Consider the following 23,181-nt stretch of genomic DNA (forward strand, 5'->3'; position numbering starts at 1 on the left):
ACTTTTCCCTCTCACTTTCAACCTATGCCCCCAAGTAATTGACCTTTTGAGCCTGGAAAAAAGACTCTGACTATCCATTCTATTCAAGCTGTTCATAACTTTGTATACATCTACCAGGTTCCCCTCTCATCCTCCATGCTCCAATGAAAACAATCAACCTTTCTTCATAGTCCATATTCTCCAAACTAGGCAACATCCTGGTAAATCTCTTCTGCACCCTTTCCAATGCATCAACATCCTTCCGGTAGTGTGGCGACCAGAATTGTACACAATACTCCAAATGCGACATAACCAAAGTCTTATACAGCTGCAACATGATTTTCCAATTCCTGAACTCAATGCCCCATTCAGTGAAGGCCAGCATGCCATATGCTTTCTTGATCATCTTGTCCACCTGAATTGCCACCTTCAGGTAACAGTGGATCTGCACACCTACACCCCTCTGGATGCTAATATTTCTAAGGGCTCTACCATTTACTGTATACTTTCCTTCTGCAGAGACCTTCCAAATCGCATGACCTCACATTTTTCCAGGTTAAATTCCATCTGCCATCTTTCAGCCCAGGTCTCCAGTTGATTTATATCCTGCTATATCCTCTGACAATTCTCCTCAATATCCACTACTCCCCCAATTTTTGTATTAACTGCCAATTTCAAACTGCAAAATCAGACCACCTACATTTTCCTCCAAATCATTTATATATTACAAACAACAGAGGCTGCAGCACTGATCCTATGGAAAACCGCCCATCACAGACCTCCAGTTAGAAAAGTACCCTTCCACTGCTACTTTCTACTTTCTAAGCCAAGCCAGTTTTGTATCCATCTTACCAGCTCACCTCAGATCCCATACGATTTGATTTTTATTTGATTTTATTTATTATTGTCACATGTATTAACATACCGTGAAAAGTATTTTTTCTTGCACGCTGTATAGACAAAGCATATCATTCATAGAGAAAGAAACAAGAGACTGCAGAATGTAGCGTTACAGTCATAGCTATGGTGTCAAGAAAGATCAACTTAATGCAAGGTAAGTCCATTTGAAAGTTTGACAGCAGCAGGATAGAAGCTGTTCTTGAGTCGGTTGGCACATGACTTCAGACTTTTGTATCTTTTTCCCGAAGAAAGAAAGCAGAAGAAAGAACATCCAGGGTGCGTGAGGTCCTTAATTATGCTGGCTGCTTTGCCGAGGCAGCAGGAAGTGTAGACAGGGTCAACGGATGGGAGGCTGGTTTGCGTGGTGGATTGGGCTTCATTCATGACCTTTTGCAATTCCTTGTGGTCTTGGGCAGAGCAGGAGCCATACCAAACTATGATACAACCAGAAAAAATGCTTTCTATGGTGCATCTGTAAAAGTTGGTGAGAGTTATAGTTGACACGCCAAATTTCCTTAGTCTTCTGAGAAAGCAGGGGTGTTGGTGGGCTTTCTTAACTATGGGAGGACCAGGACAAGTTTTGGTGATCTGGACACCTAAAAACTTGAAGCTCCTGACCCTTTCTACTTCGTCCTCGTTGATGTAAACAGGGGCATGTTCTCCTTTACGCTCCTGAAGTCAATGACAATCTACTTCATTTTGTTGACATTGAGGGAGAGATTATTGTTACTGCACCAGTTCACCAGATTCTCTATCTCATTCCTGTAGTCTGTCTCGTCATTGTTGAGATCCAACCCACCACGGTCGTGTTGTCAGCAACCTTGAAAATCGAATGGGAGGGAAATTTGGCCATACAGTCATAGGTGAATAAGGACTATAGTAGGGGGCTGAGAACACAGCCTTCTGAGAATCTGAGAACACCTGAGAACACGTAATCTGAGAACACACACTTCACCTTCTATATGAGCCTGCCATGAGGAAACTTATTGAAGGCTTTACCAAAGTCCATGTACATAACATCCACTACTCTGCCCTGGTCAATTTTTCTTGTCACTTCCTCAAAAAACTCAGTCAAGTTTGTGAGACACGACCATCCCTTCACAAAACCATGCTGCCTGTCGCTAATAAGCCTGTTCCCTTCCAAATACGAGTACATCCTGTCTTAAGAATCTTCTCCAATAATTTCCCCACCATTGATGCAAGGCTCACAAATGTGTAATTTCCTGGATTGTCTCTTCTGCCCTTCTTAAACAGAGGAACAATGTTAGCTCTGTTATCTGTTACCCAAGACTAAAGAGGATATAAAGACTTTGGCCAAGGCTTCAGCAAATTCTTCCCTCACTTCTCTCAGTATTCTGGGACAGACCTTATCTAGCCCTTGGTACTTGTCTACCTTAACGTTTTTCAAAACCTCTCCAATACCTCCTCCTTTTTCATCTCAACATGTCCTAGAATGCCAACATCCTCCTTTCTACACTCACCATCCACCACATCCCTCTCCTTTGTGAATACTAATGCAAAGTACTCGATAAGGATCTCACCGGCCTTATCTGGCTCCACACTCAAATTGCCTCCACTGCCCTTGAGTGGACCTACCCTTTCCTTAGCTACCCTCTTTCTCCTTATATATGCATAAAAAACATCGGAATTCTCTTTATTCCTGCCTGCCAAGGACATTTCATGGCTCCTTTTTGCTCTCCTAAGTCCCTGTTAAACTCTTTCCTGCTATCTCTGAATTCCTCAAGAGCCTTATCTGTTTTCAATCTCCTGAAATTTATGTATGCCTCCTTCTTCATTTTCACTAAGCTCACGATCTCTTTTGTCACCCAGGGTTCCTGATCTTGCCATCTTTATCCTTCATTTTAATAGGGTCATACTTGTCATGAAATGATAACAACTGACTTTTAAAAGCCTCCCAAAGATCGGATGTGGATCTACCCTCAAACCACCCCCAATCTACATTCACTAGCTCCTGCCAAATATTGTCGCAGTTAGCCTCCTCCCAGTTTAGCATTTTCACTCTGGTACTACTTCTGTCTTTTTCTAAAGTGTCTTGAAACTTGTAGAATCACGATCACTGTTCCCAAAATGGTCCTCCACTGAGAACTCAATCACCTGTCCAAGTTAGTTTCCCAGAATCAGGTCTAAGATTGTCCCTTCCCAAATAGGACTATCTACATATTGCCTCAAGAAGCACTCTTGGACACACTGAACAAACCCTGCCCCATCCAAGCCCCTATTACTAAAGAAATCGCAGTCTATGTTGAGGAAGTTAAAATCACCCATGACAACAACCCTGTTGTTTTTACATCTTCCCGTAATCTGCTGACATATCAGTTCCTCCACTTCACACTGGCCATTGAGAGGTCTGTAATACAAGCTCAACAACGTGACTGCACCACTCCTGTTCCTAAGTGCTACCCATATGGCCTCACTGCATGATCCCACCAAAGTGTCCTCCCTCTGTATAGCTGATTCTCCTTAATCAGTAAAGCAACATCCCTACCTCTTTCATCACCATCTCTATCTCGGCTAAATCATCTAAGTCATGGAATGCTAAGATGCCAGTTCTGCCTATCTTTCATCCATTCCCAGAGGTTTGCTCCTATATAACAGGATTACAGAATTGTCACAACACAGAAGATATTCATACATCCTGTTTGGCTGTGCCAGCTCACCATAGGAGCAATTTATCTAGTGCCATTTGTTAGGGAAAGGAGAAGAATTGAACTTCTTTATCCTCTCTCCATCTGTCCATGAGTGGAGGTGTTTTTAAATTATTTTAAAGTAGGTTGTGGCTTGTTTCCCTAATCCCTTAGTTTTTTGATCAATGACAGACAGGAAGTGGTTAAGAAGGCAAATGGATACTTGCCTTCATCAAATAGGGGCAGAGAATATAAGAGCAGGGAGGTTATGATGAAACCATAGATACCCTATATGCAGAAGGAGACCATTCAAGCCATCAAGTCTGCACTGAGTCTCCAAACAGCATCTTACCCAAGCCCAACTCTCCACTCTATTCCTGTAATCCTGTGCATTTACCACGGTTAATCCATCTAACCTACATATCTTTGTACATTAAGGGGAAATTTATTATGGCCAATCCACCTAAACTGCAGACCTTTGGACTGTGGAAAGAGAATAGATAGGTGCTCATGGCTGGTATGGACACGATGGTGCAAAGGGTCTCTTTCTGTGCTGTAAAAGTTTATGACTCTAATGACAAGTTCCCCCATCTTCTCCCTGTAATCCTGCAACTTCTTCCTTTTCAGATAACAATCCAATTGCATCTTTAAAATTGTACCATTTTGTTAACATTGTTTCCTCATTCCTGCAATTAAAATGTATCACCTCATATGTCAATTTGTTGAATTTCATCCGCACTTTGGATACCCGCTCTGCCAGTCAATGTCCACCTAAAGTCTGTGACTAACCTTCTCATTATTCATAAGTGTCAAGTTTCATATCTGCAAACTCTGAAATAATGCCCCTTCAAGTCATTAATATATATCAAAAGAAACAATGGCCCTAATACCAATCCCTCATGAACGTCAAAGTACACTTTCCTCTAGTTTGAAACCAAAGAGTTAAAATTATTCAATGCTCCTGTCCTTTTGCCAGTTTTGTATCTATGCTGTTAGTGTTCTTTTGATCCCATTTTACATTACTATATTCTCTTATTTGATATTAAGCACGACTATCTCATAAAATTCAAAAAAAGTTCAAGCACCTTGACGAGAAACTCAACATCTTTGCTCATTTCCTTCAGTTGCAATAACTCACTGACATCAGTTTGAGTGGCACGATCTGTTTTAAAGAAACCAACCTTCAACTGATCTGAGGGGCCAGAGCTAAAAAGAGAAATAAAAAAACATATAATTGAAACAGCATAAAAATGTTGCAACATCTTTTAACACAGTATCACTCAATAAGAGCACAGATGATTCTGTTGAACCAAATAAATTAATGGGCAGTTTCTTGGCATTTCATGACTTATGGGATATGGAGTACATAGAACATAGAACATAGAACACTACAGCACAAACAGGCCCTTCGGCCCACAAGTTGCGCCGATCACATCATCACCTACCAACCTACAGACCTATCTATAACCCTCAATCTCATTAAACCCCATATACTCATCCAGAAGTCTTTTAAAAGACCCCAGCGAGTTCGCCTCCACCACCACTGACGGCAGCCGATTCCATTCACTCACCACCCTCTGAGTGAAAAACTTACCCCTAACATCACTTCTGAACCTCCCTCCCCGCACCTTAAATCTGTGTCCTCTCGTAGCGACCATTTCAAACCGGGGAAATAGCCTCTGAGAGTCCACCCTATCTATTCCTCTCAACATTTTGTAAACTTCTATCAGGTCGCCTCTCAACCTTCGTCTCTCCAGGGAAAAGAGTCCCAGCTCCCTCAACCTAACTTCATAAGGCATGCCTCCCAGTCCAGGCAACATCCTTGTAAATCTCCTCTGCACCCTTTCAATAGCTTCTACATCTTTCCTATAGTGAGGCGACCAGAACTGCGCACAATACTCCAAATGAGGCCTGACAAGGGTCTTATAAAGTTCCAGCATTACCTCCCGACTCCTAAACTCAATCCCTCGATTAATGAAGGCCAGTACACCGTACGCCTTCTTGACCACCTCCTCCACCTGCGAGGCCGATTTAAGAGTCCTGTGGACCCGGACCCCAAGATCCTTCTGCTCCTCAACACTACTCAGACTTCTGCCCTTGATAGTGTAGAGTACTTGAGTAACAAAAGTAACCAACATGCATTGGTCAAATGAGAGAGAAAATTGTAGCGAAGGGAAGAGTGGGTTAGGAAATCAAAAGTGAAAAGGACAAATGTGGAGAGATACATTTGAAGTAGCCCTGAAGGCTTGGTCAGTTTGATCTAAAGAATACAATGAACGAAGTTTAATTCCCAGTTAGCTGACATAAAATAGCGCATTAATAGGATGAGGAGTCAAAGGTCAGTTACGGTTTCTGAGGCGGGAGGATACATTCCCAGGCGCTGGTCGCAAGCTTGGAAGGGGCAGGGAAACTTGAGCGGAGAATGCGTTGGCCTGGTTCCCTGATCTTTTCCTGTCCTTAACTGCCTTTTCCCAAGCTGCGTTGAATGCTTGCAACTTCCCCTCACGATTACGAGAGTAACTACCCACTCATCCACAGCAGGAAGCCAATTATGGTTAGTTATAGAGGGATTTTTAGAAAGTTACGGAATTTTGTCAGCACTGTACTGATTGTCTGCAACTCAGAGGTAAGGATGCCTTAAAATTTATATGCACTGGTGTCTTCAAAGACCAGCGCATAGAAAGATAAAGACTGGTCTCCCAGTGTCTCCACATCATGCCTCTTCAAAGAACGTAGTCAGAAGTCTAACAACACCAGGTTAAAGTCCAACAGGTTTATTTGGTAGCAAGTGCAACTAGCTTTCAGATCACTCGCTGCCCCTTTGTCAGGTGAGTGGGATTTCAGTGCACAAACAGGGCACATAAAGACACAAACTCAATTTACAATATAATGGTTGGAATGTGAGTCTTTATGGCTAACCAAGTCTTAAAGGTACAAACAATGGAGAGAGGGTTAAGCACAAGTTAAAGAGATGTGTATTGTCTCCAGCCAGGACAGTTAGTGAGATTTTGCAAGCCCAGCCAAGTCATGGCGGTTACAGATATGTGACATGAACCCAAGATCCCAGTTGAGGCTGTCCTCATGTGTGCAGAGCTTGGCTATCAGTCTCTGCGCAGTGAGTTTGCGCTATCGTGTGTCACAAAGGCTGCCTTGGAGAACGCTTACCCGAAGATCAGAGGCCAAATGCCCGTGACCGCTGAAGTGTTCTCCAACAGGAAGAGAACACCCTTGCCTGATGATTGCCAAGCAGTGTTCATTCATCTGTTGTCGTAGCGTCTGTATGGTCTCCTAATGTACCATGCCTTGGGACATCCTTTCCTGCAGCTTATCAGGTCTTCAAAGAACACCATTGGCAAACTTCAATTCATCCTTAGGAAAATGCTTTTGACATTGTTTGCTTTTCACCCACAGAAGGATCCAATGGATAATACAGGGCATGCTGGTCCCATCAGCCCGAAGGTGCCCTCCTTCATTCACAATGGGTCTCCTGGCTGTGAATGAAGGAGGGCCTAGAGGCCCTTTGGCCACCCAGCCTCCCAACTTGGATGAACTCCCAGCTCAAAGCAGCTTATTAACTGACCAGCTGCACCCAATGTCCCACTATGTACATGCCCAGGTTCACAAAATCAGCCGGCTCCAACAGGAAAATGCAATCCTAGGTTGCAATTGATGAAGCACGTTGGAGAGGCACGTGTTGGCAGGAGGACAGATGCAGTGCTGTGAGGGCTTATAAATGACCAAGGACCACTTATAGAATACCTATAGTGCAGAAGGAGGCCATTCGACCCATCAAGGCAGCACCGACAACAATCCCACCCAAGTCCAATCTCTGTAACTGTACATAATTCAATTACACTTGAATTGTAAAGTGCTGGAGGAATGTCCATTCAACATCATCGCAGCAAGGAGTCAAGCAGTGTTGCAGGGGAGGGGGAATTCCAGACAATTGGTGAAAAGGAATGGGGGGGGGGGGGGTCGATTCTTCAAATATTTACGCTCTGGCAGGAATAGGAATGTATTGTTTTGTCTGATGTGGCTGGCAGCAGGTTGTAATCTGACAGCAGTTTACACACATGCTGCACTAAGCGATTAGTAAAAGTTTATTCATTAATGTCACAAGTAAGGCTTACATTAACATCGCAATGAAGTTACTGTGAAAATCCCCAGCCACCACACATCAGCATCTGGTCAGGCATACTGAGGGAGAATTTAGCATAGCCAATGCACCTAAGCAGCACATTTTTCAGACTGTTGCAGCAAGCCCATGCAGAAACGTGGAGAATGTGCAGACTGCGCACAGCCACTAACCCAAGCCGGGAATCGAACCCGGATCTCTGCGCTGTGAGGCAGCAGTGCTAACCACTGTGCCACCCCCAACTCTCCTGCAAACCCCAGCTTCTGACAAACCGAAAGAAACTTTGTCTGCCTTTACCCTGTTTGACGGTTGGCTCCTGACGAGTAAGACAGCAGTAGGACCAGGTCCTGATCGTTGTCGTGCACCGACTCCAGGGGCGAAGTGATAGCCGCCATTTTTCGGCCGACCGGCCCATCCGTTGAGGCTCTCACCATGGTAACGGAGCCGACAGGACCCCCCCCCGAGCCCGGGGCTGTCCTCAGCGCTGCCTGAGTGGAGGGAATTCCCCAGCACCAACTACGCAGGCGCAAGGACTAGCCGTGGCGTGTTGCTGAGCGAGTGGAATGTGGAATGTCAATAATTTCAAACCTTCACCTACCTGAGTGCAGCCTGCAAAAACATAGTGCGACTGAAAAACAGCCCTTTAATTTAAAAAAAATTGGCCCAAGCCGCTGTGTCAAGGTGACTGGAAAAGTTACATTCTTTTACATTTCGCTGAACTAAAGGCCGTTTTGAATAGGAAGCGAGCTCTGAGGGTGAAACTATCAAAAGTCGCTGAAAACCATTTTATTGTAGATATGGCAAATTGTAATGACAACTGAAAGACACAGAACGACCTGCTGGATGGTAGATGAAGTGCATGGGTGTCATATGTTTGGAAGAACAAAAACATTAATACATTCACATGGGGTTCTAGCCTAACTGAAATGGTTTATTCTGGTTTTGATTTATATACATATTTACACAGGGCTAGAAGACTGTGCCATTGCACTTCTTCCCTTAGTGCAAAAGTTAGACTGTATTTGAATTCCATTCAACTTATATGTTCACTTATTTACAAAGCCAACTTAACCCCTAGCTTCCTTTTCAAAGTTTGGAAGGACCTTAACCCATCCTGGCCCGAGTCTTAAAAGAAGTTTCCTCTAGAAAAAAATTATTTTGACCTTGACCTTCAGTTGAATTTTTCACTTCATCAGACATCTGTTGAGAGGTGCGAGATTACAGAATGTTTACAATGGGGGGTTCTAAGTAAGCAATTAAGCTAAGTAATAATTTTCTGGCATGCCTTGGCAAAATGACCCTTCTTGCAGATGTAGTACTTGGCCTTCAGAAAGGGACAATTCTGTCTCCAATGCTGGCCTGAGCTTCAGTAACAGGACTCTGTAGTACTTTATAGAATAGTACTGCTAACTGCCCTTGTTTGGGCTTTTAGTTTACTCGGCTGCAATTCATTTACTTCAGCAGATGACAGGCAATTGTTAGCTCTAACTTCTGTTGAGTTACATTCCGCCATGTCAATGGAAAATGCTGCTTGGAGAGCTATGTTGAAAGTTAACTTTGCCAATGTCAACTATTTACTACATTGACTTGTTTTTAAATGTACTTATTTTTAAACATTTGAAATTTTCCAAAATTACAATGAAAGAACAACTTTTGCAAGGTTGTGATGAACTCTCCAGTGTTCTCAGCGAGCAACTGAATCTGTATTCCAAACTGATAGCTTTTTACAATTTCCAATGGCTTGGGATGCAGTGCTGCTCAAACTTACACAAAATGTCTAACAGCAGCATGTCTTTAGGCATAGCAGAACAAGCAACTCCTGGAGTGTTTCATATACCTCTGGGCCTGATATGGTCAAATAATAGTTCTCTTTTCCTTTTCCCCACTAATTATTAGCTGGATTACCAGAATCTTTTAGGATATCATTAACAATGAAAAACATCTCTAGCCATTCCACCCACACACTGAAATAATGTATGTTTGTACTCTATTAGTCACCTAATAATTACACAACCATCTTCAAAGGTCAATCCATACACGTGTACAAACAGCCATTTCTCTGAGAATTGGTTTTTTTAAGCCTATTTCTCACCAAAAGAAACTCTTCTGCTACTTTGCTGGAACCTTTTCCAACCTACAATTGTATATCTGGGGAAATCCATAATCCTAACTGGATTGTAATGTTCTTATAGGACAAAAAAGCTGGTGTGTACATGTGGAATTCTAGTTCCCAACTAAACTGATGTATTCCAATTTTGATTTATATATATACATACATGCATAAGTATCAACAAGAGGGTGCTATTTTGCTGGCCATTCACTTTGAATCTGAGAAAGACAAAATTAATATGTTTCCAGTTTGCGAATTATGATTTGTAATGTAACAAAGGAATTTAAGGGTCCATTTGAAAAGCCCAGCGCAGGACCATAAAGAAGGCAAACAGAATCATAGAATATTATAGCACAGTCTATGCCAGCTATTTGAAAGAGTTGTCCCATTTAGTTACATGCTCCAGCTTTTCTTCTTATATCAATGTTAATTGCCCGTTGAAAGATTCTATGGAATCTGATATTTTGGCCTTGGAGGGAGTGCAGAGGAGGTTTACTAGGCTGATACCGGAGTTGAGGGGGTTGAGCTATGAGGAGAGGCTGAATAAACTAGGCTTGTACTCGTTAGAGTTTAGAAGAATGAGGGGAGATCTCATTGAGACGTATAAGATGATGAATGGGATGGATAGGATAGAGGTGGAAAGACTCTTCCCGCTCAAAAAAGACAGTAGGACTAGGGGGCACAGCCTCAAGATAAAGGGGGGGCGGTTCAGAACGGAGTTGAGGAGGAACTTCTTCACTCAAAGGGTGGTGAATCTCTGGAATTCTCTGCCCGTTGAAGTGGTGGAGGCTGCCTCGCTAAATATTTTTAAGAAGCGGGTTGATGGGTTTTTGATAAGAGAGGGGATTAAGGGTTATGGGGAGAGGGCCGGAAAGTGGAACTGAGCCACGACAGATCAGCCACGACAGATCAGCCATGATCTTATTGAATGGCGGGGCAGGCTCGAAGGGCCAGATGGCCTACTCCTGCTCCTATTTCTTATGTTCTTATGTTCTTAATTCCATCACCAGGTCAGATGTGTATTCAAGATCTTAACAGCCTTCTGTATGAAGACATTTCTCTTCATTCCCCCCCCCCCTTCTTTTTTTAATTGATATGAATCTGTGATCTCTGATTAATAATCCGCTTGCTAAGGACAATAATTTCTCCTTAAGCGTCTATCAAATTCTCTAGTTGTTTGGTGTACCTCTACTAGTTCTTGAGGCAGAGAGTGGGGGTCAACGGGTGCTATTCGGATTGGCGGATGGTGACTAGTGGAGTGCCCCAGGGGTCGGTGCTGGGGCCTCAGCTTTTTACCATTTATATAGATGATCTGGAGGAGGGAACCGAGTGTAGGGTGTCGAAATTTGCGGATGACACCAAGATTGGGGGAACGGCAAATTGTGCGGAGGATGTGGAGAGTCTGCAGAAGGATCTAGATAGGCTGGGCGAATGGGCCAGGAAATGGCAAATGGAATTTAATGTTGGCAAGTGTGAGGTGGTCCACTTTGGTAGGAAGAATGGTAGGAAGGACTATTACTTACGTGGCGAAAAACTGCAGCAGGCGACGGTGCAGAGGGACCTCGGGGTCCTTGTGCATGAGTCGCAAAAACCCAGCTTGCAGGTGCAGCAGGTGGTCAGGAAGGCGAATGGGATGCTGGCCTTCATAGCGAAGGGGATTGAATATAAAAGTAGGGAGGTCTTGCTGCAGCTGTATAGGGCATTGGTGAGGCCACAGCTGGAGTACTGTGTGCAGTTTTGGGCGCCGCACCTGCGCAAAGATATTTTGGCCTTGGAGGGAGTGCAGAGGAGGTTTACTAGGCTGATACCGGAGTTGAGGGGGTTGAACTATGAGGAGAGGCTGAATAAACTAGGCTTGTACTCGTTGGAGTTTAGAAGAATGAGGGGAGATCTCATTGAGACGTATAAGATGATGAATGGGATGGATAGGATAGAGGTGGAGAGACTCTTCGCACTGAAAAAAGACAGTAGGACTAGGGGGCACAGCCTCGAGATAAAGGGGGGGCGTTTTAGAACGGAGTTGAGGAGGAACTTCTTCACTCAAAGGGTGGTGAATCTCTGGAATTCTCTACCCATTGAAGTGGTGGAGGCTGCCTCGCTAAATATTTTCAAGAAGCGGGTTGATGGGTTTTTGATAAGAGAGGGGATTAAGGGTTATGGGGAGAGGGCCGGAAAGTGGAACTGAGCCACGACAGATCAGCCATGATCTTATTGAATGGCGGGGCAGGCTCGAAGGGCCAGATGGCCTACTCCTGCTCCTATTTCTTATGTTCTTATGTTCTTATGTTCTCTTAATGGGGGCCACTGGCTTGGTATCAGCTGTGGCTCAGTAAGGAGCAAACATGTTTTTAAGGTAGAAAATTGCAGGTTTAAGTCTCATTGCAGAAATTTGAACATGTAACCTATACTGGTGCTTCCATTGTAGTATTGAGGGAGTGCTGCACTGTTATAGCTGTCATCTTTCAAGGTCAGGTGTTAAACTGAGACCTTATCGCCCTCTCAGGTGGACAAATAAGACTCACTCCTTAACCCAGGCCCATCCCCAATAGAGAGGGGTGGAAATGATGCAAATCACTACAGCCTTGGGGCTAGGAGTGTCCAGGATGGGTGTTGAAAAATGTTTCCCATTGTCCAGAGGGCAGCCAGAGCTGTACACCCGAAAGATCAGCTTTCAAAGAAAATCAGAACTATCAGCCTGACAGTTCCAATTTTTTTTAAAGCTGCTCTTTTGGGTCAGTTTCGCTCAGTTTATACATTACTGCTTCTGACTTTTGGGCAGCCTCATGGTTGCAATTTTTTTTCAAGTTCATCAGAAAACCTTGAAACTTCTGAAAGGTCAGCAGCAGCAGTTCCTATTTGCCGCTACTGTCATGAGAGTGCTGTTGGTTGAATATCTGCTTGAAGAATAATAAGTAAAATCCCTCTAATCATTTTAGAACCAATTGGATGCTGTGTGGGGTGGGGATGGGGGGATGGGAAGATGGTGGGATTTGTGGCAGGGCAAGGGGGTGGTGGGGAGGTTATGGTTGGTGGGTGTTGGGGGGATCATTTTGCTGGTTTAATACCATAAAATTAACTACTGTACACTTCTATGTTAAATACAGACAATATATAGTGGTCTACTTTGTTCACAGCCTCTCTCTTACAACTGCTGGACTGAAAACATCTTGTTAATTTTAGATTCTCCAATTCTGAAACTACACTGGTATTCTGGATAGATGTGTTCAGCAATCAGACAAGGGCAACACTGGTAAATACTTGTTCCATGATTCTCAGCAGGTAGATGCCTTGACAGTTATTGCTATCATTGTGGTTATGCTTATTCTTATACAGGGTCATATTCTTTGATTCATGCATATCCTGGAGCCCCATCCAACAGACACAGGGAGAATTGTGCAGATGCTGCAAAAGTACCAGGTTCACATTGTTAGTGTCCTGGGCCAGAATCCCAAATGATATTAGGAAGTTAGACTAGATGCCAACTATTTTTTATATTTTGGCATAAATGTGAGGATAGGATGCTTCATTCCAGGAGTAATTCCACTGAGAAATTAGGGATCTTTTACAGCAAAACAAATTTTATTCAATAACATTGTTTAAGTATAACGCAAACAAAATGAAGCAGCTTAACTCTTAACAGTTGAACAAAAGTTAAAAAATAAAAGGAAACAACTTTAATTTCTATCTTAATACTGTTTCAGTTCCAAAGAGGTAACATTCTCTTCCAGACTTGAAATTCCACATTAACATAGAACACTACAGCATAAACAGGCCCTTTGGCCCACAAGTTGCGCTGATCATATCCCTACCTACCAGGCCTATCTATAACCCTCAATCCCATTAAATCCCATGTACTCATCCAGAAGTCTCTTAAAAGACCCCAATGAGTTCGCCTTCACCACCACCAACGGCAGCCGATTCCACTCACTCACCACCCTCTAAGTGAAAAACTTACCCCTGACATCTCCTCTGTACCTACTCCCCAGCACCTTAAACCTGTGTGCTCTCGTAGTGACCATTTCAGCCCTGGGAAATACACTCCGAGAATCCACCCTATCTGTACCTCTCAACATCTTATAAACCTCTTATAAACCTCTATCAGGTTGCCTCTCATCCTTTGTCTCTCCGGGGAGAAAAGCCCTAGCTCCCTCAACCTATCAGTTAAGTACTGTTAGCAACCATAATCATACTTGCTATAGGGGGTGAAGACCATTTTAAAGTCCTGAGAGAGAGATTTTCAGAGCAGCTTGTAGACTTCTGTCTTTAAACAAACCTTAACCAGAATTGAAAGCTGTTTCTCTGCTACAAATCTAACTCCTCCCATTAACCATATTATCACATGGCCTGGTCAATCTAATTAAAAGACCCAGAAGAAACCTGTATCTATAAACAAAAATCCATGTGTTCTCACCTAAGCAAACACTACATGGTTAAAATGAAATAATCCTGCTATCCAGCATCTGACCTTCATTCCCTCCAAACATAAAGACTGTTTGTAGAAAAAAGCTGAATTTTAAAACATTCCCCTTGAACACAAAAACAATATATATATAGAGAGAGAGCAATTACTATCATCCCACTATGCTTGCTGAGTTCAGGCAGTATATGGCAAGTAAGTCATGCACACATAGGACCGTACAAATTGGGAGCTGGAGTCAGCTATTCGCCCTTTGAGTCTGCTCTGCTATTTGATAACATCATGACTGACCTGATTATGGCCTTAACTCTACTTTCCTGTCTATCCCCTATACTCTTTGTAACCTTTGTCAGTCAAGAATCTACCTAACCTAGCCTTAAAAATATTCAATGACACAGCCTTCACTGCTCGCAGGAGAAGAGAATTCCTTCTATGAGAAAAACAACCTTCTCATCTCCATCTTAAATGGGATACTCCTAGTGTCCCCTAGTTCTGGTCTCTTTCATGAGAAGGAAAGCATCCTGAGCTCTGCCACGTCCCTTCAGGATAATATGTTTCAATGAGATCACCTCTCATTCTTTAATGGATACAGATGCAACCAGTCAAATCTTTCCTCATAAGATAATCCCTTCATCCTCAGAATCAGTCGAATAAATGCTTCCTGAACTGCTTCTAATTCAGTTTTAAGGAGACCAAAACTGCAGATGTGATCTCAATAACTGTAGCAAAGCTTCCTTTTTTTTATTAGTTCATTCAGGGGATGGGGTTTTGCAGACTAAGCCAAAATTTATTGCCTATCGTTAATTGCCCTTGAGAAGGTGATGGAGACCCACCTTCATGACCTACTGCAGTCAATATGATACACGTGTGATTAGGAAGGGACTTACAGGATTTTGACCCAGTAACAGTGAAAGAACAGCAACATAGGTTATATTGCATTTCTCTTGCAATGAAGAACAATGTTCCATTTGTGCTCCTAATCACTTGCTGTATCTGCATGCCACCTTTTTGAGATTGATATCATTCAGGACATCTAGACCTCTGTCCAACAGAGTTCTACAATCTTTTTCCATTTAAATAATATTCTTTTTTAAAATTTTTCCTGCCAAGTTCACATATTCCCTCATTATACTGCATCTGCCAAATAGTCGCCCACTCAATCTATCTGAATCCCTTTGTATCTTCTTTATATCTTCCTCATAACTTACTTTCCTTCCTATCTTTGTATCGTCAACAAATTTAGCAATCATACATTTGGTCCTGTCATCCAAGTCAGTTATGTAGATTATAAATAGGTGAAGCCCCAGATTGATCCCTGTGGCACTCCATTGGTTTCAGCTTGACTAATTTTTCTCAACTCTCTGCTTCCTATGAGCTAACCATTCATGTATCCATGGTACTATGTTATCTTCCTGCACCATGAGCTCTTGTTTTGTGTAGCAATCGCTGATGTGGCACCTCATCTATCACCTGGAAATCGAAGTGCACCACTTCTACAGGCTCCCATTATCCACATTACTTGCTAATTGTTCAAAGAACTATAATAAATTAGTCAAGGATGATTTTCCTTTCACAAAACCATGTTGTTTCTAAGTGCCCTGTTATAATCTCTTTAATAATATATCCTCATATTTTCCCTGTGATAGATGTTAGGCCAACTGGCCTGTAACTTCCTGTTTTCTGTCTCTTTTCTTTCTTGAATAGAGGAATTACATTTGCTATTTTCCAATCTGACAGGACCATTCCAGGTTCTAGGAAATTTTGAGAAGTTAACCAATGCATCTACTATCTCAACATCCACTTCTCTTAAGAATTTAGGATGAAGTCCATCAGGTTCTGGAGGCTTATCAGTCTTTAGTTCTAATAGTTCTTTCCCTTGGTGATTATAATTATTTTAGGTTCCTAAATTCCTGTCACCTCTTGGTTTACAGGTATTTCTTGTATATTATGTGTGTCTTCTACAGTGAAGACAGACACAAAGGGCTGAATTTTCCCGTTCCACCTGCAACGGGAATTGTAGCGGGCGAGGGACTGACCACGGAAAGGTCCCTTGACCTTGGGTGGGATTTTCCAGTTTCATGGTGAGCGTGGTCGGAAAATCCCACCCAAATATCTGTTCAATACTTCCTTGTTTCCCATTATTAATTCCCCAGATTCACTCTCTAGAGGACCCACTTAGTTATTCTATTTCTTTTCAAATACTTCCAAAAACTTTTACTATCTGTTTCTACATTTTGAACCATCTTTATCTCATCTCATACTCTAATTTCTCCCTCCTTATTACCTTTCTAGACATTCTTTTCTGGTTTATAAAATCTGTCCAATCTTCTGATCTACCACTCATCTTTCCAGAATTGCGTACCTTTTCTTTCAAATTAATACTATCTTTAACTTCCTTAGTTAGCCATGGATGATGTATCCTTCTCCTAGAATCTTTCTTTTTCACTGGATTGTATCTTTGCTGAGCATTATGATATTACTCTTCTTAATGCCTGCCACTGCAGACATTAGTAGAGGGGGTTGATTAGCTCAGTTGTCTGGATAGCTGGTTTGTGATGCAGAGCAATGCCAACACCGCAGGTTCAATTCCTGTACCAGTGGAGGTTATTCATGAAGTCCTGCCTTCTCAACCTTGCCCTTTGCTTGAAGTGTGGTGACCCTCAGGTTAAATCATCACCAGTCAGCCCCCCACCCCTGCTGAAAACAGAAAACAGCCTGTGGTCATCTTGGACTATCGTTACTTTACCTTTATTGACCTACTGTCCCATTACACAACAATTAGTTTTGTTATGTCGCTCCACTATGTGTTCAGTATCCAGTTCTGCAAGGTTTCTATCATGTCCAGAGCTTCCTTGATAATGATGTTTTCCTTTGTGTACAACTCAAGGTAGTGCCCAACTCATCTCTCCACTCCTTGTTGCAGTTGGTGATGATCTCCCCTGCATTTGTTTTCAATGGAGGCATTTTCTCTGTTGACAGATCTGTTGCCTATGTGATTCCTTCATGCATGCAGCTAGCATTCCCTATATTGAAGGACTTTTAGACATTCTTGCAAAATTTCAACCAATAGTCACTAGTGCACTGTCTAGCAGAATATTGAACTTTGTTTTGAGCAGTACATAATGCATTCAGAGCCTTTTCACTTGGATCTCTCTTGTAATTAATGAGAGCAGACCTCTTGGCTTCAATGGCAGCTTCCATCCCAATGATGTTAGTCTCAAACCAGTCACCATTTTTCAGCTCTTCACTTCCCTTATGTTGAGTGCACTAATTGTGCATGATACCTTTGATGCATGTTCCATTTGTTTTTCACTTTGTGTGGGAATGCATTATCCTCAATGATGGAATCCCCAAAATTGATTCAGAAGGTGCTCTTTCTGTCCATCTCTTAACTCAAGTAGGGCCAGATAACCTTATGAGTATCTATGTTCTAACTCTGTTAGTACAGAAGAGAAATACTAGTTCTATGAGGAACTTGACACTACAATTGGCAGAATCCCAGCTGATATACTACCACAAAGAGAAAAGTAATGAGGTAGCACACTAGTGGGTTGTTGTAAAACATGATGCAGGTTTATTAAGGATGTATTGCTAGTTCCAGGTCTAAGATGGAAGAGCCACAAAAGTCCAGAAATCTCTCTGCTTATGTCACTACAGATCACGTGACACTAAACCAGAAGAGATGCAAATGCTTTACATATATAACACAGTATAATACTACAAAAAAAACCCAAATGTATACTTTGCTAGAAACAAAAGGCTGATGTAAGCCTCTTATGATATCTGAACACTTTTCAACTACAAATCATTTTAATGGTTCATCATTTGTGGGGGGGGGGGGGGGGCGGAGCGTGGTGGTGGGGTGGGGGCGATTCTCCCATCCACTGTGCTGCTTTAGTCTCGCAGTGGGCCAGGAGACTCTAATGCAGATGTTTCACAAGCTCCCTGCTGGGTGCCACGGCCTCTGCACATTTTCCAGCGCCGATTTCCAGCGCCATCAGCTCCTCACCAGAAATCGGCGCGGAGCTGCATAATGTATGTAGATGATCATTTAAATATATTTGAATTTAATTAGCAGGCCTGGGACTGAAGTCTCCAGGTCCATTAGCACCCCCTCCTTCCCCTTAGATAGGTGTATTTTAGTCCAGTGGGGTTTAGTATAGCTCTCCATCTGCGGGGAACTTGCAGCCCGACCCCACTGGAGTGAAGGGAGGAAATCCAGGCCCCAAAGGATCAGACACTGGGGTGGTGCCTCCTGGGCATTGCCATCTTGGCAGTGCCAGACTGGACCCCCGGCATTGCCCAAGGGCCCAAGTGCCAATGCCCAGGGGACACCTGGGCACAGTCCACCTGGCATGGGGCAGTGCCAAGGGGCAGAGCCTAATGGGGCAGAGCCTAATGGGGACAGGGTTTCTGGGAGGGTGATCTGTGGGGATGGGGGATTTTGCTGCCATTCTGCACTTTGGGCTCAGTGACAGAGGGAGGAAAACCAGTAATTGGGGCAAGCCATCGGGGTGGAGTGGGGGCAGCCTGCTGTGGGGGGTAGGGTCAGGGCTGCAGGGGGCAGGGAGTCAAGACTGGGAGGGGTGTCAGTGCTATTGGTGGGGGGAGGGCTGGGGAGATTGGGGGATCAGGGCTGCGAGGGTGAGTGGGGTGGGCATCAAGGTTATTTGGACAGCCAGTGATTGGGTGATGGGGAGGTTGCATGACCAACAATGTGGGGTTCATGAGGCTGGCTATTGATCGAGCTGGTCAGCAACCGTGAGGCCAGCAGACAAGGACCACTGCACATGCGTGGATATTGGCTCTGACAAATCGGTGCATGCGCAGTGGCCCACTCAGCACTATGCTGCCGGACTGTCCAGCAGGAATAGGGCCCGCCTACTGATTTTTGCATTGATTCATGCTGGTGAACTCTGCAGTGCACAAGAGTGTGGGAGATTCATTTTGAAAACACCTGCTGAAAAAATCAGCATGAATTACTCCAGTTTTTATGCAAAATCAACACTTAGGTTTTTTTTTGGGTGAATGACCCTCCGGGGTTTTTTTCAGAGAATCTAAGTCACACACCAAAACTCAGCTACATTATCACCCACTTTGCAGTATGTCTCTTCCTTGCTGGTATACATTAATACCTTGTCTCTCAACACATATTCAAAATATTTCTTGCCTTCAGAGCTCTCCATATATACATTCATCCCATCCTAATTTTGCAACCACTTCAATATGCCCCTTAGGCTTGATGATTCCAGTCTTTTGCAAATCACCATTTCTTTGTTCTGCCATAAATGAAATGTCCACAGTTGCCTTGGCTATACTTTCTGGAAATCCCTCCCTAAAGTTTTTTGCTCTAGAGAGGTTGAGGAAAGGATTGCGGAGACAATCCTGGTTAGGAGTGAAAGTAATAGGGTAATTGTTATGGGGGACTTTAACTTTACGAATATTGATTGGAGTTGCTATAGTTCTAGCTCGCTAGAGGGGTCAGTGTTTGTACAAAGCGTGCAGGATGGTTTTTTGTCTCAGTATGTAGACAGGCCAACTAGAGGTGAGGCTATATTGGATTTGGTGCTGGGAAATGAGCCAGACCAGGTGCTAGACTTGGAAGTTGGTGTGCATTTTGGTGATAGTGACCACAATTCGGTTACGTTCACCTTAGTGATGGGAAGAGATAGGCATGAACCTCGGGTCAGCAATTTTAGCTGGGGTAAGGGCGATTATGAGGCTATCAGGAGTGAATTAGGAAGCATGGATTGGATTAGGGGATTACAGGGACTGGGAACGTCTGAAATGTGGAGTTTTTTCAAGGAGCAGCTACTGCGAGTCCTTGATAGGTATGTCCCTGTCAGGCATGGTGGATTTGGTAGATCTAGGGAACCGTGGTGCACTAAAAGAGTTGAGTCGATGGTTAAAAAGAAAAAGGAGGCTTATGTTCGGATGAGATTGGAGGGCTCAGATAGTGCACTAGAAAGCTTTAGATTGGCTAGGAGGGAGTTGAAGAGTGAGTTGAGAAGGGCTAAAAGAGGACATGAGAAGACTTTGGCTGATAGGATTAAGGAGAATCCTAAGGCGTTCTATAAGTATGTCAAGAACAGAAGGTTGGTCAGGGCAAGATTAGGGCCAGTTACAGACAGCAGGGGGAAGTTGTGTGTGGAACCGGAGGAGATTGGAGAAGTATTGAACCAATATTTCTCTTCGGTGTTCACGCAGGGGGACATGAATATAGCTGAGGAGGACATTGGGTTGCAGGGGTGTAAAATAGACAGTATTACGGTTGATAAAGAGGATGTGCTGGAAATTCTTGAGGGGCTGAAAATAGATAAGTCCCCTGGTCCGGATGGGATCTACCCTAGGATTCTCTGGGAGGCTAGAGAGGTGATTGCAGAGCCTCTGGCTCAGATCTTCAGGTCGTCATTGGTCTCTGGTGTAGTCCCAGAGGATTGGAGGATAGCGAATGTTGTCCCATTGTTTAAGAAGGGGAACAGAGACTTTGCCGGGAATTATAGACCGGTGAGTCTTACTTCTGTTGTGGGCAAGGTTTTAGAAAAAATTATTAGGGATAGGATTTATAGTTATTTGGAGTGTAATGAATTGATTAGAAATAGTCAGCATGGTTTTGTAGCAGGTAGGTCGTGCCTTACTAACCTTATTGAGTTTTTTGAGAAGGTGACCAAAGAGGTGGATGGGGGTAAGGCAGTTGACGTGGTATACATGGATTTTAGTAAGGCGTTCGATAAGGTTCACCATGGTAGGCTTCTGCAGAAAATGCAGATGTATGGGATTGTGGGTAATCTAGGAAGTTGGATCAGGAATTGGCTATCAGATAGGAGACAGAGGGTGGTGGTGGATGGTAAATATTCATCATGGAGTGCAGTTACGAGTGGTGTGCCTCAGGGATCTGTTTTGGGGCCACTGTTGTTTGTAATTTTTATTAATGATCTGGATGAGGGTATAGTTGGGTGGATTAGTAAATTTGCTGATGACACCAAAGTTGGAGGTGTGGTAGATTGTGAGGAAGGGTGTCATAGTCTGCAGGGAGACTTAGATAGGTTGCAGAGCTGGGCCGAGAGGTGGCGGATGGAATTTAATGCGGAGAAGTGTGAGGTAATTCACTTTGGTAGGAGCAACAGATGTGTCGAGTATAGGGCTAACGGGAGGACTTTGAATAGTGTGGATGAACAGAGGGATCTAGGTGTGTGTGTACATAGATCCCTGAAAGTTGGGAATCAAGTAGATAAGGTTGTCAAGAAGGCGTACGGTGTCTTGGCGTTTATTGGTAGGGGGATTGAATTTAGGAGTCGCAGTGTAATGTTGCAACTGTACACTACTCTAGTGCGGCCGCACTTGGAGTACTGTGTGCAGTTCTGGTCCCCGCATTACAAGAAGGATGTGGAGGCGTTGGAGAGGGTGCAGAGGAGGTTTACTAGGATGTTGCCTGGTATGGTGGGGAGGTCCTATGAGGAGAGACTGAGGGATCTAGGGTTGTTTTCGTTGGAAAGAAGGCGGCTAAGAGGGGATCTTATTGAAACATATAAGATGATTAGAGGTTTAGATAGGGTGGATAGTGATAGCCTTTTTCCTCGGATGGAGAAAGCTAGCACGAGGGGGCATGGCTTTAAATTAAGGGGGGGTAGCTACAGGACGGATGTCAGGGGTAGGTTCTTTACCCAGCGGGTGGTGAGGGATTGGAATGCCCTGCCTGCTGCAGTTGTAAATGCGTCTAGTTTGGGGGCGTTTAAGAGATCTCTGGATAGGTTTATGGACGAAAAGGGATTGGTATAGGCTAGTGGGTCATTGTTTTTGTAACTGGTCGGCGCAACATCGTGGGCCGAAGGGCCTGTTCTGCGCTGTAATGTTCTATGTTCTATGTTCTATGTTCTACTGTTCTTTCCATCCTGAAATAACTTCTCTAAATCCATTTCACCAACCAAGCTTTGAATCATTCCTCTTAATCCTGCCCCCATCGCCCAGGGTCTGTTTTCCTGTTGATTTCTGTTATATAATGCCTTTGGATGTTTTCAACTTTAACAGTACTATGTAAATGAAAGTTATTCTTGTTTATTCAACACCTTCCTTTTGATATTTGGTAACTTGAAACCATAATATAGGTTATAGCTAACTCCTGACCTTGCTGAGCTAAAGATGTTATCACTTTTTTAGTAACTGTTTAAAATGTGGATTAATGGAAAGTTTCCATTTGTACATGCATGACTTAACTACCTTAAAAACTACACTGAATTTATGCCGTGCTGGACATGGTCAAACAATGGAAGGTACATGTTTAAAAATATTATCGAGGCAAAAACCTCCTGTTGCAGTGAATAAATATTTTCAATTGAATACCAGCTACCACTCAGCCAGTTGTGGTTTACTGCATCAGCCAGCCTCAGACTGGCTAAGGTATAAAGGTTTAAAGTGTAAAAGTTTATATTACACCTGTATATATAAGTGGAGCAACTCTGGGTGTGGATTTAGTTGAGCTGCTTCATAACCGATTTCACAAGCAGGCAAAACCACAAAATATATAATTGTGCAAAAGATTGAGAGATACAAAAGGGCCCAGAGGGGCAATTTTTTCATGTAGAGGGTAGTGAGTATCTGGAACAAGTTGCCAGAGGTTGTAGAGGCAACCCAAAGTGCACAGGTAATAGTAGAGGCGGGTACAATTTTGTCTTTTAAAAAGCGTTTAGATAGTTATGTGGATAAAATAGCTATAAAGAGATATGGGCCAAATGTGGGCAATTGGGACTAGCTTAGTGGTTAAAAACAAAGACGCGGCACGGACTAGTTGGACCAAAAGGCCTGTTTCCATGCTGTAAACCTCTATGACTCTATGACTGTAAAAGTACTCTCGCAAAATAGTGACAACAAATGAAACAACATTAATTTACTAACACAAATGGCAGTGAACTTTACACAAAAGGCACCCACCTTTATCTTCTTAGTTAACAACAACATAAATTATTGGGGGAATTCTCCGTCCAGGATTCTCTGGTCC

General features: G+C 43.3%; 1 protein-coding gene across 1 annotated transcript in view; it reads right to left on the reverse strand.

The window, feature by feature from the left end:
• c2h10orf67 (chromosome 2 C10orf67 homolog) overlaps positions 1-8,076 on the reverse strand; it is a 201,626-nt gene extending 193,550 nt beyond the window's left edge. Inside the window, exons 1-2 of the mRNA XM_080214695.1 lie at positions 7,957-8,076; positions 4,610-4,730 (exon numbers count right to left, since the gene is read on the reverse strand). Of these exons, the coding sequence (XP_080070821.1) occupies positions 4,610-4,730; positions 7,957-8,054 (219 nt within the window). The 5' untranslated portion in view covers positions 8,055-8,076. The remainder of the gene's footprint in view (positions 1-4,609; positions 4,731-7,956) is intronic.
• Between the last annotated feature and the right edge of the window lie 15,105 nt (positions 8,077-23,181).

This window comes from Carcharhinus amblyrhynchos, chromosome 2 (genome assembly GCF_965287045.1).
Source record: "Carcharhinus amblyrhynchos chromosome 2, sCarAmb.v2.hapA, whole genome shotgun sequence".
Lineage (NCBI taxonomy): Eukaryota > Metazoa > Chordata > Chondrichthyes > Carcharhiniformes > Carcharhinidae > Carcharhinus > Carcharhinus amblyrhynchos.